At 42.1% G+C, this 16,731-nt stretch overlaps 1 protein-coding gene across 3 annotated transcripts in view; it reads left to right on the top strand.

The window, feature by feature from the left end:
- Positions 1-2,896: 2,896 nt before the first annotated feature.
- tiprl (TIP41, TOR signaling pathway regulator-like) overlaps positions 2,897-16,731 on the top strand; it is a 16,910-nt gene continuing 3,075 nt past the window's right edge. The window contains exons 1-7 of one of the 3 annotated variants that reach the window (XM_082158711.1): positions 2,899-3,000; positions 3,281-3,412; positions 5,910-6,089; positions 6,158-6,257; positions 7,489-7,620; positions 14,184-14,279; positions 14,361-14,423. In XM_082158711.1, the coding sequence (XP_082014837.1) occupies positions 3,300-3,412; positions 5,910-6,089; positions 6,158-6,257; positions 7,489-7,620; positions 14,184-14,279; positions 14,361-14,423 (684 nt within the window). In that variant the 5' untranslated portion in view covers positions 2,899-3,000; positions 3,281-3,299. The other 2 variants (XM_082158713.1, XM_082158712.1) reach the window with 2 other exon arrangements.

Genomic DNA, 16,731 nt, shown 5'->3' with positions numbered 1-16,731 from the left:
TGAAATTGAGAAACCCACCCAAATTAACTTCGGTTAAACAGGCGTATGATAATTTGGGTAAATGTGTAAGCTAGATGTATGCTTTTATAATAAATTGTCTATCTATCTATCTATCTATCTATCGTAATAATGTATGATTTGCAAAAATTAAAACTGCTTCTGTGTAGATGAGAGAATCAAAGTGTATGCGCGTTGTGCAATGTGCACACGCTACATTGATTATGGCCAAGCATGCGCCCTTAAAATAGCATATGAATAACATGCGCAACGCGCCACTGACTTTAAACTATTTTTTCCTGGTTAGTGGCGCAATTGTTTTCTAAACCTGCAAAATAGCATGAAGGAACGTTTGCGCCGGAACACGCCTCCTCTTTGCGCTGAACCGCCCCCGGGAGCGCAAGTGTATTTCCTAACTTACCGACGTGCTTCTGTGGAGGGAAAAGTCCGCTTTGCGCGGGTGCAAAATAGGAATGATACATGCGTCGGTGTACAAAGTCACTTGCGCTGGGTGCAAGATAGGGCCCTATGTGTTTAAGATCAACTGGCTCTATGGGCCCTATTTTAACGATCTGAAACGCAAGTGTCAAGCGCAAAGCGCAAGTAACTTTGTGGGCGGGTCTTGGGCGCTGTTGCTATTTTCCCGGCGGGATAAATGACTCTTGCGCCCGGCGCAAATCTAAAAGGGGTTGGTCTGAAGTAGCTTCATTATTCATAGGTGTGGTTTGGGCGTAACGTGAAATAAACCAATCAGAGCGTCATCTCACATTCCCTTTAAGAGCAGGCGCGCTTGTTCTAAAGCGGATTCCTATTATAACGGCGGATTTGCCAGACGCACGCCGGCAGCGGTTCACAGCCGAGGAGACCGACATTCTCGTCAGGGCCGTAAAACACAGAGAAGTGACATTGGGGATGGAGAAACCCACCCAAATTAACTTCGGTTAAACAGGCGAATGATAATTTGGGTAAATGTGTAAGTTAGATGTATGCTTTTATAATAAATTGTCTGTCTGTCTATCTATCTATCTATCTATCTATCTATCTATCTATCTATCTATCTATCTATCTATCTATCTATCTATCTATCTATCTATCTATCGTAATAATGTATGATTTGCAAAAATGAAAACTGCTGCTTCTGTGTAGATGAGAGAATCAAAGTGCGCGTTGTGCACACGCTACATTGATTATGGCCAAGCATGCGCCCTTAAAATAGCATATGAATAACATGCGCAACGCGCCACTGACTTTAAACAATTTTTTCCTGGTTAGTGGCGCAATTGTTTTCTAAACCTGCAAAATAGCATGAAGGAACGTTTGCGCCGGAACACGCCTCCTCTTTGCGCTGAACCGCCCCCGCGAGCGCAAGTGTATTTCTTAGTTAACCGACGTGCTTTTGTGGAGGGAAAAGTCCGCTTTGCACGGGTGCAAAATAGGAATGATACATGCGTCGGTGTACAAAGTCAATTGCGCTGGGTGCAAGATAGGGCCCTATGTGTTTAAGATCAACTGGCTCTATGTGTTTAAGATCAACTGGCTCTATGTGTTTAAGATCAACTGGCTCTAACTATGTGTTTAAGATCAACTGGCTCTAACTATGTGTTTAAGATCAACTGGCTCTATGTGTTTAAGATCAACTGGCTCTAACTATACTTGGAGGAAATACTCCCTGGTTTATCATTCCAAGCTTGTTATTCAACCGTTGTGGTGGGGTACATTTTTCCCGAGTTGTGACTTTATCTGTAGTAAATTGCCAATAAAGTTTGGATTCATGGAAATTGGCTTTTAACCATATTTTTTCACTGAATAAATATATTGTATGGAATAATCAATATGTTTTGTATAAAAATAGGACCATATTTAACAAAGAATCTGCTGAAAAAAAACATAATCTTTATTTCAAAATTCATAGAGACCTGCGGAAATCGTATTAGTTATGAAAGATTAATTAAGGAAAACAATATTGATATTACGCGCATAGAGTTTTTGAGGATAATTAAAGGTATATTACCTAAGCTTCTACATCTTATTAAATCATCCCTACAATACTCTCCATTAAAGGATGAAACTGCCTGTTTAATGATAGGTGGAATTGATTTGTTAAATCAAAAATGCAATAATATTCAGTATTAGGAGCAGTATTACTCCAAAAACAATGGCTTTATGGAAACAAATGTATCCTTCCTTATATTTGTGTAACATATGGTCTGCTCATAATAACTTTGTGATAGCAAATAAGGTTAAAGAAATTCATATTAAAATCCTTTACAATTTTTACCCCTGTAAGTTATTTTGATCTAAGTTTATGGATATTCAACCAGAATGTTCTTTTTGTGAATCTGAAAATGAATCTGTGCTTCATTTGTTTTCAGGTGTATCACAGTATCATTTTGGACAGAGATTTCAGTTTTGATTGTTACATCCTTTAATATCCTTTTTGATATTACAGAAGAAATGGTCTTATGTTTGCTTTCTAACACTGGTTCTCTTCTCTTAGATAGCAGTCAAAGTCCTGTTCTTGCTCATATCCACAAATCTAAATGTACAACTTCGAAACCAAATTTTATTGTCTTTTTCTCTGAATTAAAAAGTCTTGCTGATTCATGTAAATTTAAAAGAAACTCAAAAGCAATTAAAACATTCCAGATATTAAATAAGATTATAAAGTCACCTGTGAACAGAGATGCCATGTTTAATGGAATGAATGTTATTTGTTGTTACTTGCAAAAAAAATTCTTTATTTTTATTTTGCGTAATTAGAGCTTAAAAATAAAAGTTATGGTACAGTTTGTGTCAGATTTTGTTGCTGATTTGAAATATGTAATTAAGTTGGGAGTTCATCTAGCAGTTTTTGAGATGTCAGGATTCCCCCATTTAAATAGATAGGACTTGTTGATATTGTCCACTGCCGGAACCGGAACCATCGGCAGCTGTTCGCGCTACACCGGGGGAGATTGGAGGTTGCGCTCTACACACACACACATACATGGAAACGGATGCGAGGTGAGAGTGAATTATGCTCGTATTCGCTTTCATTAATGTTTTTATTTCTGGGTTGTGAACATCCTTAACGTAATTGATGTATGTTTGCCAGTTTTGGTCTGTTTTAATCAACTGAACTATAAAAGAGCGTTTAACCAACCGCGAGTCTTAAGTTTGATATCGAGTCCAGATGAAAACATTCATAAACATTTTAGAGCATCCCGTTTCTACAGTCTATGGTCGTGATTCTGCTAATGAAGTAAAGAGACCTGCGTGTTTCAGTCACTCTGCTCTTTCCCAGACATTAGCTGATCTTCAGGATGTCTTCAGGGGTTCCTCATGGATTTCAGAGCAGTAAACAGGACTTCCGGTTCGGGCCGTGGACCGTCACCGCGGTCAGGACTCACATCATGAAGTCCAAAGATATCGAGAGGTGAGGGATGCTGGAGAAATCACATTTAACATTTACTCGCCCTGTTGATCCAAGGTGTTCTGGAAGATATTTTGAAGAATGTTAGTAGGAAAAGGAGCACCATTGACTTGTATAGTATGCAGAAAAAATACTATGAAAATTCTTCAAAAGTGTGAATTAGTGTGTTCAGCAGAAGACAAACCCTAACCCTAACCTTTAGAACATCTTCAGGGTGAGTAAATGGTGACAGAATTGACATTTTTGGATGAACTGGCTCTTTACAGTTTTTCTCAGTCGCTTTGGTACATTTCTCGAATCATCCTCGACATTTGCAAAACAGTAAATGCATTTCTCAAAACACCGCGGATCACCTGCAAAAGCCAGTCTGGTGCTCAGAATCCTCAGTTCATCTCTCAAAAGAAAATATCTGTCAGATGTCAGTGCCATCTGATGACAAGTCGTTGTGTCCGGATAAGACAGAGGACAGTCACTGAGATGTACATGCGCTTCTTCTGTATGTCATATATCCATTTCAAAAGTACACATGTACACACTACTGTACGTGAGTTATTGATTGAAAGAGACTGGTATAGGATTCACAGTTACACTTTTACTAGTGGTCTGACAAAAAAATAAACATTACAATATTATTGTGATATAGAAAAGAAAAAGAAATAAGGGCACAAAGGAGAAAATACTGCATTAGAAAGGCAAACACAGTAAGACCCCTCAGGAGAGCTTCTGCTGTGTGTACGCTGGACAAGCGGAGGGTCATGAGAGCTCTTGCAGAGAACTGGGTTCTCTTCATTAGTGACAGTCAAGATTCACCTGCACAATTCCTCAGTTCATGACACATTTACAAAAAGTCAAATAGAAATGTGTAGAAAATAAGCTTGACAGTTTATGAAGACTAGATCAACCGTTTTACATTTAGTGACTTATACGATGAACCAATGATTAGATGTTTTGAGGGGTTAGGCTATCACACAGAGAACTATTTAATACATTTTGAGCAACATGACATAAGCAACTGAAAATGTACCTAACCTGACCTGTAACCTGACCTGTAACCTAACCTCTAACCTGACCTCTGAACTAACCTGACCTCTAACCTAACCTGACCTCTAACCTGACCTGTAACCTAACCTGACCTCTAACCTGACCTAACTGACCCTTTCCTGACCTCTAACCTGACCCTTTCCTGACCTCTAACCTGACCTGTAACCTGACCTAACATGACCTGTAACCTGACCTAACCTGACCCTTTCCTGACCCCTGACCTGACCTTTAAACCTGACCTCTGACCTGTAACCTAACCTGACCTGTTACCTAACCCTGACCTGTAACCTAACCTAACCCCTAACCTGACCTGTAACCTAACATAACCTGACCCTTTCCTGACCTCTAACATAACCTGTAACCTAACCTGACCTGTAACCTAACCTAACCTGACCCTTTCCTGACCTGTAACCTAACCTGACCCTTTCCTGACCTCTAACCTAACCTGACCCTTTCCTGACCTGTAACCTAACCTGACCTGTAACCTGACCTGTAACCTAACCTGACCTGTAACCTAACCTGACCCTTTCCTGACCTGTAACCTGACCTGTAACCTAACCTGACCCTTTCCTGACCTCTAACCTAACCTGACCTGACCTGACCCTTTCCTGACCTGTAACCTAACCTGACCTGTAACCTAACCTGACCCTTTCCTGACCTGTAACCTAACCTGACCTGTAACCTAACCTGACCCTTTCCTGACCTGTAACCTAACCTAACCCTTTCCTGACCTGTAACCTAACCTGACCTGACCTGACCCTTTCCTGACCTGTAACCTAACCTGACCTGTAACCTAACCTAACCTGACCTGACCTGTAACCTAACCTGACCTGTAACCTAACCTGACCCTTTCCTGACCTGTAACCTAACCTGACCCTTTCCTGACCTGTAACCTAACCTGACCCTTTCCTGACCTGTAACCTGACCTGTAACCTAACCTGACCTGTAACCTGACCTGACCTGTAACCTAACCTGACCTGACCTAACCCTGACCTGTAAGATGTTTTAGAGGTTTGGGCGTATTCTTTGCTCGTCCGTGTTCCGCTCCGTCTCACAGAAAGCACATCTTTCGCAGTTAATGCACTTTTAATAACTCCTGTTAGAATAAAGCTTGTCCCGCAGTTGACTGCATTTACCTTGGTCACGTCACATGATTTGGATGTGGAGTTTAGGCTTTGAGGGGTGAAAGACACCGCTTTAAAGGAAACAATGATCATTTTATCTTGATTATCATGTTTTCGTTGGAAGCCGAAATCGAAACCGAAACTAAACTTTGATTCATGGCAGAGCAGTGCTGCGAGTCACATGATGTAATCTGTGATCTAATCTGGCCAGTCAGTCGTTGCTGTATTCCAACATTATTACGAGCACATAAAAGACCAGGATCTCTCTGGGAGTAGATGTTGGATGTCTTGATGATGATGTGGATGTGGATGATGATGACGATGATGTGTCGCAGGCTGGCGGAGGCGATGCACATGCCGGCTCTGCCAGAGATGCTGTTCGGTGATAATGTGTTGCGCATTCAGCACACAGACGGGTTTGGGGTCGAGTTCAACGCGATCGACGCTCTCAAACGTGTCAACAACCTGCAGGACTCGGTGAAGGTGGCCTGTGCGCAGGAGTGGCAGGACAGCAGGTACAGTGTGTGCTTCTCATGAGGGTCTGGAGAGAGGCTTTGATTCAGGAGAATCTTTGTGTGTTCAGGGCCGACTCGGAGCATTCCAAGGACGTGGTGAAACGCTACGATTGGACTTACACAACCGATTACAGAGGGACTTTACTGGGAGAACACATGCAGATCAAGGTATCTGTGCTTTAACACTCTAACCAGTGCATGTGGAGCGTCTCTTACTCAGAAGAGCTTGTGAACATTTCATATTCAACACTATTATTGATCTCCTGCATTGACACCATTACATGAGAACTGAACTGAGCTGGACGATGACGTCACGGTTTTCTCTAGAGTGGCTGTATATATATATACATAGGGAAGACAATCCAGCGCTCTGGGCAAAATAGGAACATGCGTTCAAATTTTAAAGGAAAAAAAAGCCAATTTGATCACATATTGACCCCTACTGTTGATTTTTAAGCCCAGTTTATACTTCTGCGTTGACCTCCCGCCGTAGGCTGTGTGTTGCGCTCGTACTCTTCGCCGTACCCTGATGTGCACCTCTCCAAGCGCTGTGATTGGTCTGCTAGAACCCTCCCTCGGGTGTCACACGCTCCCTCTACGTGTGTAATTGAGCGTCAACGCGGACAACGACGCAGAAGTATAAATGAAAACCAACATGTGATCTATAGCGTTGCGGCTCCGGCGCAGAAGTAGAAGTCAGCCTTAAGACGGGTGCAATGAATTAGTTGACTCAGTTTAAAACAGGACGTCTCTTGCTTCGGCTGCTGCGAGGCTAACTCTTCTTACTGGACAAATCCCATTTGTGACAGATTTGGTCTGAAATTTCGGCCAGTCCATTCAAACGATGGGTTACATGCACACCTTTCAGTCGGACTGATTTCATCCTAATTGATGAATCCGAACGTAGAGTTTACATGAACACTAAATAAAGTGATCGGGTGATGTGCGCGTCTATATGTCACGAGCTTCAGATCGGAATAGGTTTGTTTGACATGCGCTCACTGCACGAATATAGAGAGTTTCCCGCTTTTAGACTATTATTTAAACAGCAGACTTGATATCCGTCTCTGGTCGTATGAACCGTTGTGATAGTTCTTCACAAGTTAGAGACACTCGTGCTCGTCATGGTGCGGTGGCTCAGTTTGCCCAGCGCTTCCGCCGGCTCTGTGTGTGTGTATGTGTATATATATATATATATATATATATATGAACTAAATTACTAACTTTTTTACAACAGAAATGAACCATCACTGAACTGACTTAAGCTGGACTGATGCTATTTTCTTCTGGAAACATTATTCTCCTGTTATCTCTGTAAAGCTGCTCTGAAGCTCTGTGTTATAAGAAGCTCTGTGTTGTAAGAAGCGGTGTGTAAGTAACCGAGACTCGACTTGAACAGGTGACGCCAACCGCCGACCGCATAGACATGGAGAAGCTGAAGGCGCGAGAACAGATCCAGTTCTTCGAGGACGTGCTGCTGTTCGAGGATGAGCTTCACGATCACGGTGTCTCCATGATCAGTGTCAAGATCGTGAGTGTTCTCGGCTTGATCTGCAGATTACTGCATTACGTGTGTGTGTGTGTGTGTGTGTGTGTGTGTGTGTGTGTGTCAAGATCGTGAGTGTTCTCGGCTTGATCTGCAGATTACTGCATTACTGGTGTGTGTGTGTGTGTGTGTGTGTGTGTGTGTGTGTGTCAAGATCGTGAGTGTTCTCGGCTTGATCTGCAGATTACTGCATTACTGGTGTGTGTGTGTGTGTGTGTGTGTGTGTGTGTGTGTGTGTGTGTGTGTGTGTGTGTGTGTGTGTGTGAACGCTGGTGTGTGTGTTAGTGATGGCCGGTTCGTGAACGAATCGTTCTTTTGAACCGGTTCTTTTTAGTGAACTGGTCGAACCAGTACACTAAATCGGACTGAATCGTTCGAAACAGTTCGCGTCTTGCGTCAGCACTGATCCACAAGAAGTTACTAAAGTTACTCACTTTCGGACATGCCTGAGTCCTGACAGTCCCTTCGACTCAAAATAAACCAATATCCCGGAGTAGGCATATGTTAGCCTACTCCAGTAAATCCAACAGTTCACTGAACTGAGACGTGCTGAGAGAAGTGATGAGCACGAGCAGTTGATACTGAGCATGCGCGCACTACCGAACGTACAGGTACAGCGGTTCTCGGACCACCAGTACAGAACCGAGAACTGTTTATTTCGAACACGTTCGATACGGAGAACCGATGAGCTGATGAGCTGAGCATGCGTGCAGTTCTTTCAGAGGGACGAAATGCATGTTTCTTGTAGCCTATTTTATTGAACATCAATAAGTGTAACAAAATAAAACATGTTAGAAACATGTTTATCTCATAGGCTACTGCCTTTTCACTGTATTATTTTAAAGATTGGAAACACAATGAATGGACTGTAAAACTAAACATTTATTATTATACTAAAACATTATTTTCTGCAACAGATCATTTAATTTCGTAGTAAGTTGATATACATTTTTGACGTAAACTCTTGCCTAGGTTTTAAAGGGTGCAAAGTAAATGTTTATAATGTGTTGATCAAAACATAACGTATTAAACATACTGGAGATATGCATCAAGTTTTTAGTTTTGTCGACTGAATAAGCCTAGTAAGGTTTCAGTAGTTCTCAGCTCACACACAGGCATACAGTTCTCGAGTCAAGAACTGGTTGTTGCAGCAGTTCTCGGATCACCAGCACAGAACCGAGAACTGTTTCTTTCGGACACGTTCGATACGGAGAACCGACGAGCTGGAGAGACTGCGCATGTGTGATCGCACCGTCTCTGAACCGAACTTTCTTTTGGCCAACTGATGCTGTGTTATATCTATGTGCTGTGCTGATACATGAGCACGGGTGAACCAGGACTTGAATGAGGGACTGAATTCAGCTAAATGTAAGTTTATTTACAAATAAAATAAAAATGATGAAGACCAGTTTATTCACTTTAAGACATGTAAAACATCCGCGTTTGCGCATCGCCTTAGGCCTACTACAGGGTTCATTCTCAAAACGTAAATGTAAGAAACCTATCAAAGATGATTATGACGATGAGTACTATTATTTAACTGAAGTTATGATTACAAATGCCTTTATTTGAATGTATATTTATCCGCCGGGATGATAGAATTGACGTCATTACGTGATGACGTTAAAGAACTGGTGAACCGGTTTTTTGAACCGGTTCATTGAAACGAACTGTCCGAAAGAACCGGTTCGCAGAAAAGAACCGGACTTCCCATCACTAGTGTGTGTGTGTGAACGCTGGTGTGTGTTTCAGAGAGTGATGATGTGTGTGTGAACGCTGGTGTGTGTTTCAGAGAGTGATGATGTGTGTGTGAACGCTGGTGTGTGTTTCAGAGAGTGATGTGTACGTGTGTGTGTGTGTGTGTGTGTGTGTGTGTGTGTGTGTGTGTGTGTGTGTGTGTGTGTGTGTGTGTGAACTAGGGGTGACCCCGAATAGTCGAAGATTCGATGCTTCGATAGGAGGAGCCTGATTCGACTACCGATCTCACGGTCGAATCTTCGCAGAGGTGTTATGAAACGAGGATCATGCCACTTTGGCTATATGAAGGGCGCTCAATGTCTGATTTCACATAGAACTAGCTTTTATGTAAATACGTTAATATTCAGCCTATTATGATAATGCTGTATATAAAAATGTGCAAAGAAAGAAGCTTTTAATAAATATTTTTTAACGTGCGTGAATAAATCCAAACACCCCGTGACAGATTTAAGTTTCACTTTCAATCCGTGACCGACAGAGGAGCGTCTTCGCGGCAAGGATTTAAATCTTTAACAATGTCTGGGATAAGAAAATCTAAAGTGTGGATGTACACGATTAGAAAGGATATTCTCCAAGGCTGGATTTAGCATCAGGAAAACCATGATCGCACTTCTGCCGGCCAACGTTAACATGTTTCACGCATAGACTGGGTTAACTTTCACGTTTATGTATTTTATCCGCGCGCACAATTTGAAAAGACTCCAACGGACAGACAGAGTGAAAGACGTTCAGGATTTGTTCTCTCGATCAGGTACAAGTGATTTCAAAACTTTTCAGCCGGTTCTAATTTTATTTTTGGATGCTGTGAACATTTTTTAGCTAAAAAGACTGCCTCTCCAGTTTAGCATTTATTGTTGTTTCTGCAGTTAAAAAGACAAAGTTGAAAATTCTGGCTACTATCGTTATTTTTATAATTTCTTTATTTTAATTTTATTTATTAATCTGTCAGGGTTATCTAATCTAACTATTTGTGGCTTGTGTTTTGAATATATGTTCCCCTGCACTTAAGGCATTTTGCACACATTTGCTCCTCATCCTGTGACTTGATTCTGATTTATTTCGTTTTGTATTTTTATTTATTAGAAAGGTATATTCTGTTATAATTTAATTTAGTAAATTAATTGTTTATTATTTCGGTGCATCGATGTTGTGCTGTAGGCTGGCCTGCTCGCACAGGTAATTTAGCCGAATTAATTTGATTTGCATGTGAAATGCAAATCTGCAGTGTGGCCTTTCTGGAGTTATTTATGTTATTTCTTAGTTTTATTGATCAAAATTTTTTTTATACATTTTCTTCTATATCTTTGTGTGATTTTCTGTACATCGCGGCTTTGAAACGTTAAAGCCCCGCCCCCAGCCCCACCCCCATAGACATGATTCGACTATTAGTCGACTATAGGCAAGACATGACGATTCTGATTCGACTATGAAAATCCATAGTCGGGGACAGCCCTAGTGTGAACACTGGTGTGTGTTTCAGAGAGTGATGTGTGTGTGAACGCTGATGTGTGTTTCAGAGAGTGATGTGTGTGTGAACGCTGATGTGTGTTTCAGAGAGTGATGTGTGTGTGTGTTTCAGAGAGTGACGCTGTGTGTGTTTCAGAGAGTGACGCTGTGTGTGTTTCAGAGAGTGACGTGTGTGTGAACGCTGATGTGTGTTTCAGAGAGTGATGGTGTGTGTGTGTTTCAGAGAGTGATGTGTGTGTGTTTCAGAGAGTGATGTGTGTGTGTTTCAGAGAGTGATGTGTGTGTGAACGCTGATGTGTGTTTCAGAGAGTGATGATGTGTGCGTTTCAGAGAGTGATGTGTGTTTCAGAGAGTGATGTGTGTGTGAACGCTGATGTGTGTTTCAGAGAGTGATGATGATGTGTGCGTTTCAGAGAGTGACGCTGTGTGTGTTTCAGAGAGGGACGCTGTGTGTGTTTCAGAGAGTGACGCTGTGTGTGTTTCAGAGAGTGACGCTGTGTGTGTTTCAGAGAGTGACGCTGATGTGTGTTTCAGAGAGTGGTGTGTGTGTGTGAATGCTGATGTGTGTTTCAGAGAGTGGTGTGTGTGTTTCAGAGAGTTGTGTGTGTGTTTCAGAGAGTGATGCTGTGTGTGTTTCAGAGAGTGATGTGTGTGTGTGAACGCTGATGTGTGTTTCAGAGAGTGACGTGACGCTGATGTCTGTTTCAGAGAGTGATGCTGTGTGTTTCAGAGAGTGATGTGTGTGTGAACGCTGATGTGTGTTTCAGAGAGTGATGTGTGTTTCAGAGAGTGATATGTGTGTGTGTTTCAGAGAGTGATATGTGTGTGTGTTTCAGAGAGTGATGTGTGTGTTTCAGAGAGTGATGTGTGTGTTTCAGAGAGTGATGTGTGTGTTTCAGAGAGTGATGTGTGTGTTTCAGAGAGTGATGTGTGTGTGTGAACGCTGATGTGTGTTTCAGAGAGTGATGCTGTGTGTTTCAGAGAGTGATGCTGTGTGTTTCAGAGAGTGATGCTGTGTGTGTTTCAGAGAGTGACGCTGTGTGTGTTTCAGAGAGTGACGCTGTGTGTGTTTCAGAGAGTGACGCTGTGTGTGTTTCAGAGAGTGACGCTGATGTGTGTTTCAGAGAGTGGTGTGTGTGTGTGAATGCTGATGTGTGTTTCAGAGAGTGGTGTGTGTGTTTCAGAGAGTTGTGTGTGTGTTTCAGAGAGTGATGCTGTGTGTGTTTCAGAGAGTGGTGCTGTGTGTGTTTCAGAGAGTGATGTGTGTGTGTGAACGCTGATGTGTGTTTCAGAGAGTGATGTGTGTGTGTGTGTGTGTGAACGCTGATGTGTGTTTCAGAGAGTGATGCTGTGTGTTTCAGAGAGTGATGTGTGTGTGTGAACGCTGATGTGTGTTTCAGAGAGTGATGCTGTGTGTTTCAGAGAGTGATGTGTGTGTGAACGCTGGTGTGTGTTTCAGAGAGTGATGCTGTGTGTGTTTCAGAGAGTGATGCTGTGTGTTTCAGAGAGTGACGCTGTGTGTGTTTCAGAGAGTGACGCTGTGTGTGTTTCAGAGAGTGACGCTGTGTGTGTTTCAGAGAGTGACGCTGTGTGTGTTTCAGAGAGTGACGCTGTGTGTGTTTCAGAGAGTGACGCTGTGTGTTTCAGAGAGTGACGCTGTGTGTGTTTCAGAGAGTGACGCTGTGTGTGTTTCAGAGAGTGACGCTGTGTGTGTTTCAGAGAGTGACGCTGTGTGTTTCAGAGAGTGACGCTGTGTGTTTCAGAGAGTGACGCTGTGTGTTTCAGAGAGTGACGCTGTGTGTGTTTCAGAGAGTGACGTGACGCTGATGTGTTTCAGAGAGTAGTGTGTGTGTGTTTCAGAGAGTGATGCTGTGTGTTTCAGAGAGTGATGTGTGTGTGAACGCTGATGTGTGTTTCAGAGAGTGATGTGTGTTTCAGAGAGTGATATGTGTGTGTGAACGCTGATGTGTGTTTCAGAGAGTGATGTGTGTGTTTCAGAGAGTGATGTGTGTGTTTCAGAGAGTGATGTGTGTGTTTCAGAGAGTGATGTGTGTGTGTGAACGCTGATGTGTGTTTCAGAGAGTGATGCTGTGTGTTTCAGAGAGTGATGTGTGTGTGTGAACGCTGATGTGTGTTTCAGAGAGTGATGCTGTGTGTTTCAGAGAGTGATGTGTGTGTGAACGCTGGTGTGTGTTTCAGAGAGTGATGATGTGTGTGTTTCAGAGAGTGATGATGTGTGTGTTTCAGAGAGTGATGTGTGTGTGTGAACGCTGATGTGTGTTTCAGAGAGTGATGCTGTGTGTCTTTCAGAGAGTGATGCTGTGTGTGTTTCAGAGAGTGATGCTGTGTGTGTTTCAGAGAGTGATGCTGTGTGTGTTTCAGAGAGTGATGTGTGTTTCAGAGAGTGATGTGTGTTTCAGAGAGTGATGTGTGTGTGAACGCTGATGTGTGTTTCAGAGAGTGATGTTTGCGTTTCAGAGAGTGATGTGTGTGTGAACACTGGTGTGTGTTTCAGAGAGTGATGCTGTGTGTGTTTCAGAGAGTGATACTGTGTGTGTTTCAGAGAGTGATGATGATGTGTTTCAGAGAGTTGTGTGTGTGTGTGTGTTTCACGCTGATGTGTTTCAGAGAGTGATGCTGTGTGTTTCAGAGAGTGATGTGTGTGTGTGAACGCTGGTGTGTCTTTCAGAGAGTGATGCTGTGTGTGTTTCAGAGAGTGATGCTGTGTGTGTTTCAGAGAGTGATGCTGTGTGTGTTTCAGAGAGTGATGCTGTGTGTGTTTCAGAGAGTGATGTGTGTTTCAGAGAGTGATGTGTGTTTCAGAGAGTGATGTGTGTTTCAGAGAGTGATGTGTGTTTCAGAGAGTGATGTGTGTTTCAGAGAGTGATGTGTGTTTCAGAGAGTGATGTGTGTGTGAACGCTGATGTGTGTTTCAGAGAGTGATGTTTGCGTTTCAGAGAGTGATGTGTGTGTGAACACTGGTGTGTGTTTCAGAGAGTGATGCTGTGTGTGTTTCAGAGAGTGATACTGTGTGTGTTTCAGAGAGTGATGCTGTGTGTTTCAGAGAGTAATGTGTGTGTGAACACTGATGTGTGTTTCAGAGAGTGATGTGTGTGTGTGTGTGTTTCAGAGAGTGATGCTGATGTGTGTTTCAGAGAGTGATGTGTGTGTGTTTCAGAGAGTGATGTGTGTGTGAACGCTGATGTGTTTCAGAGAGTGATGTGTGTGTGTGTGTTTCAGAGAGTAATGTGTGTGTGTGTTTCAGAGAGTGACGCTGATGTGTTTCAGAGAGTAATGTGTGTGTGTGTGTGTGTGTGTTTCAGAGAGTGATGCCCACCAGCTTCTTTCTCCTGCTGCGGTTCTTTCTGCGAGTGGACGGAGTGATGATCCGGATCAACGACACCCGTCTTTATCACGAGGCAAGACGGCAGAACACCAACTGTTGGATGCTTTAATGGTCAAATATGATTTTAGCTTTCTTAAACTTCATTGTTCTGCAGGCTGGAAGAAACCACATGCTTCGGGAGTTCAGCACACGTGAGAGTAAAATATCAGATCTTCAGGTGAGTGCTGCTCTAACCCTTACCTGAGAAATGATGATCGTTTACTCGCCTCAGGACATCCAAGACTCTCTCCTCAGACAGAGAGATTACAGCCAAACAAGTCCTGTCGTCTTTTACTCGCCCTCAAGTTGTTCTAAACCTGTATGTGATGGCACAACACCAGACCCACATCACTAACACTCACAAAACGCTGATTCATCCAGTCTTAGAGTGAGTCATTGAATCATTCATTCAACCAATTTTTTTTTTTTTATTAGTTCGAATTATTAAATATTTTCTAAATCGACTGAAGCAATTAACATTTTTCCAGAACCTCTAGTTGTCTAATGTGGTCTTGCTCATAGCCTGCTGGTAATCAGCTGCAACTACATTTTTTACAAAAAGAGACAGAATAAATATTTGATATTAAATATTTGACTTCATTTTCTTTACCACATTGGAATTGAAACTGGAAATCAATAACAATCATAATTAATAATCGGAATCTATAACATTCAAATGATCCCCACCCAGCATCACGGGTTTCTATTTACAGTGTGTTTTACAAGCGTTGAGGACTGTAGCCAATCACAATCATATCTGTCGAGCATGTGATCGCAGTGGCCAATCAGAGGTGTTCATGAGAATCTGCTTAACATTGCTGGAAATCCACACAAGCCTTTATTATAACCAGCAAAGTGTGAACACAATAGAAATAAGAGATCCACTGTACAATCAAGACTGTTTTTTTCATTATAATGGGAGTTTGTGGAGAGAGCCTGTGCTTTAGTCTGGTTTATAAAGGACTGTATTATTACACACTCTCAATCTGAACACAAGTGTAGTTTATCATTCTGCAGTGTTGTGGATCGACAACCGTATTCAGATTGAATCGTAAACCACTATGATTGACAGTGTCTGAGTGTCTGTCTGTCTATCTTTCTGTCTATCTATCTATATATAGATCTGTCTATCTATCTATCTATCTATATGTATCTGTCTGTCTATCTATCTGTCTGCCTGTCTGTCTATCTGTCTGTCTGTCTATACACTCACCTAAAGGATTATTAGGAACACCATACTAATACTGTGTTTGACCCCCTTTCGCCTTCAGAACTGCCTTAATTCTACGTGGCATTGATTCAACAAGGTGCTGAAAGCATTCTTTAGAAATGTTGGCCCATATTGATAGGATAGCATCTTGCAGTTGATGGAGATTTGTGGGATGCACATCCAGGGCACGAAGCTCCCGTTCCACCACATCCCAAAGATGCTCTATTGGGTTGAGATCTGGTGACTGTGGGGGCCATTTTAGTACAGTGAACTCATTGTCATGTTCAAGAAACCAATTTGAAATGATTCGAGCTTTGTGACATGGTGCATTATCCTGCTGGAAGTAGCCATCAGAGGATGGGTACATGGTGGTCATAAAGGGATGGACATGGTCAGAAACAATGCTCAGGAAGTCGTGCCATTTAAACGATGCCCAATTGGCACTAAGGGGCCTAAAGTGTGCCAAGAAAACATCCCCCACACCATTACACCACCACCACCAGCCTGCACAGTGGTAACAAGGCAGGATTGATCCATGTTCTCATTCTGTTTACGCCAAATTCTGACTCTACCATCTGAATGTCTCAACAGAAATCGAGACCAGGCAACATTTTTCCAGTCTTCAACTGTCCAATTTTGGTGAGCTCGTGCAAATTATAGCCTCTTTTTCCTATTTGTAGTGGAGATGAGTGGTACCCGGTGGGGTCTTCTGCTGTTGTAGCCCATCCGCCTCAAGGTTGTGCGTAGGCCTGTCACGATAACAAATTTTGCTGGACGATAAATTGTCCAAGAAATTATTGCGATAAACGATAATATTGTTGTTCTGAGACCTTTTTCATCTAATATAATGATAATGGCATAATAATGCAGGTACACCTTTTCAAAGATCTATAAACTTTTATTTCTAAAGAATATTAAACATTGAAAACGGAAAACATTTTAAATATCCACAAAAAATGAACAAAACAACCAAAAACATTAAAAGCAATGGACTCTCAGTGTCTGTTAACACAAAAATTCACTTGAATTTTGAATACACTTTTGAATTTCGTTTGAAAACAATAAATAAAATGGATGTAAACAAAATTGCACTTCAAAAAATATTAAACATTAGGCTCAGACATAAATAGTGATACATTCCATAACAGGCAAAACTGCCAGTTAGGACCTTTGTAAACAAATAAAAAAAAGCCTCAACAGGCCATATCACACCATTTTGCACTGTCCTCCTTCCTGTTACTTTGTCGACTAAACGCCCGAGTGATTGTGTACTGTC

Source organism: Leuciscus leuciscus, assembly GCF_965113295.1.
Source record: "Leuciscus leuciscus genome assembly, chromosome: 24".
Taxonomy (NCBI): Eukaryota; Metazoa; Chordata; class Actinopteri; order Cypriniformes; family Leuciscidae; genus Leuciscus; species Leuciscus leuciscus.
Note: the sequence above shows the minus strand (reverse complement) of the source record. Positions and strands in the feature narration are given on the sequence as shown.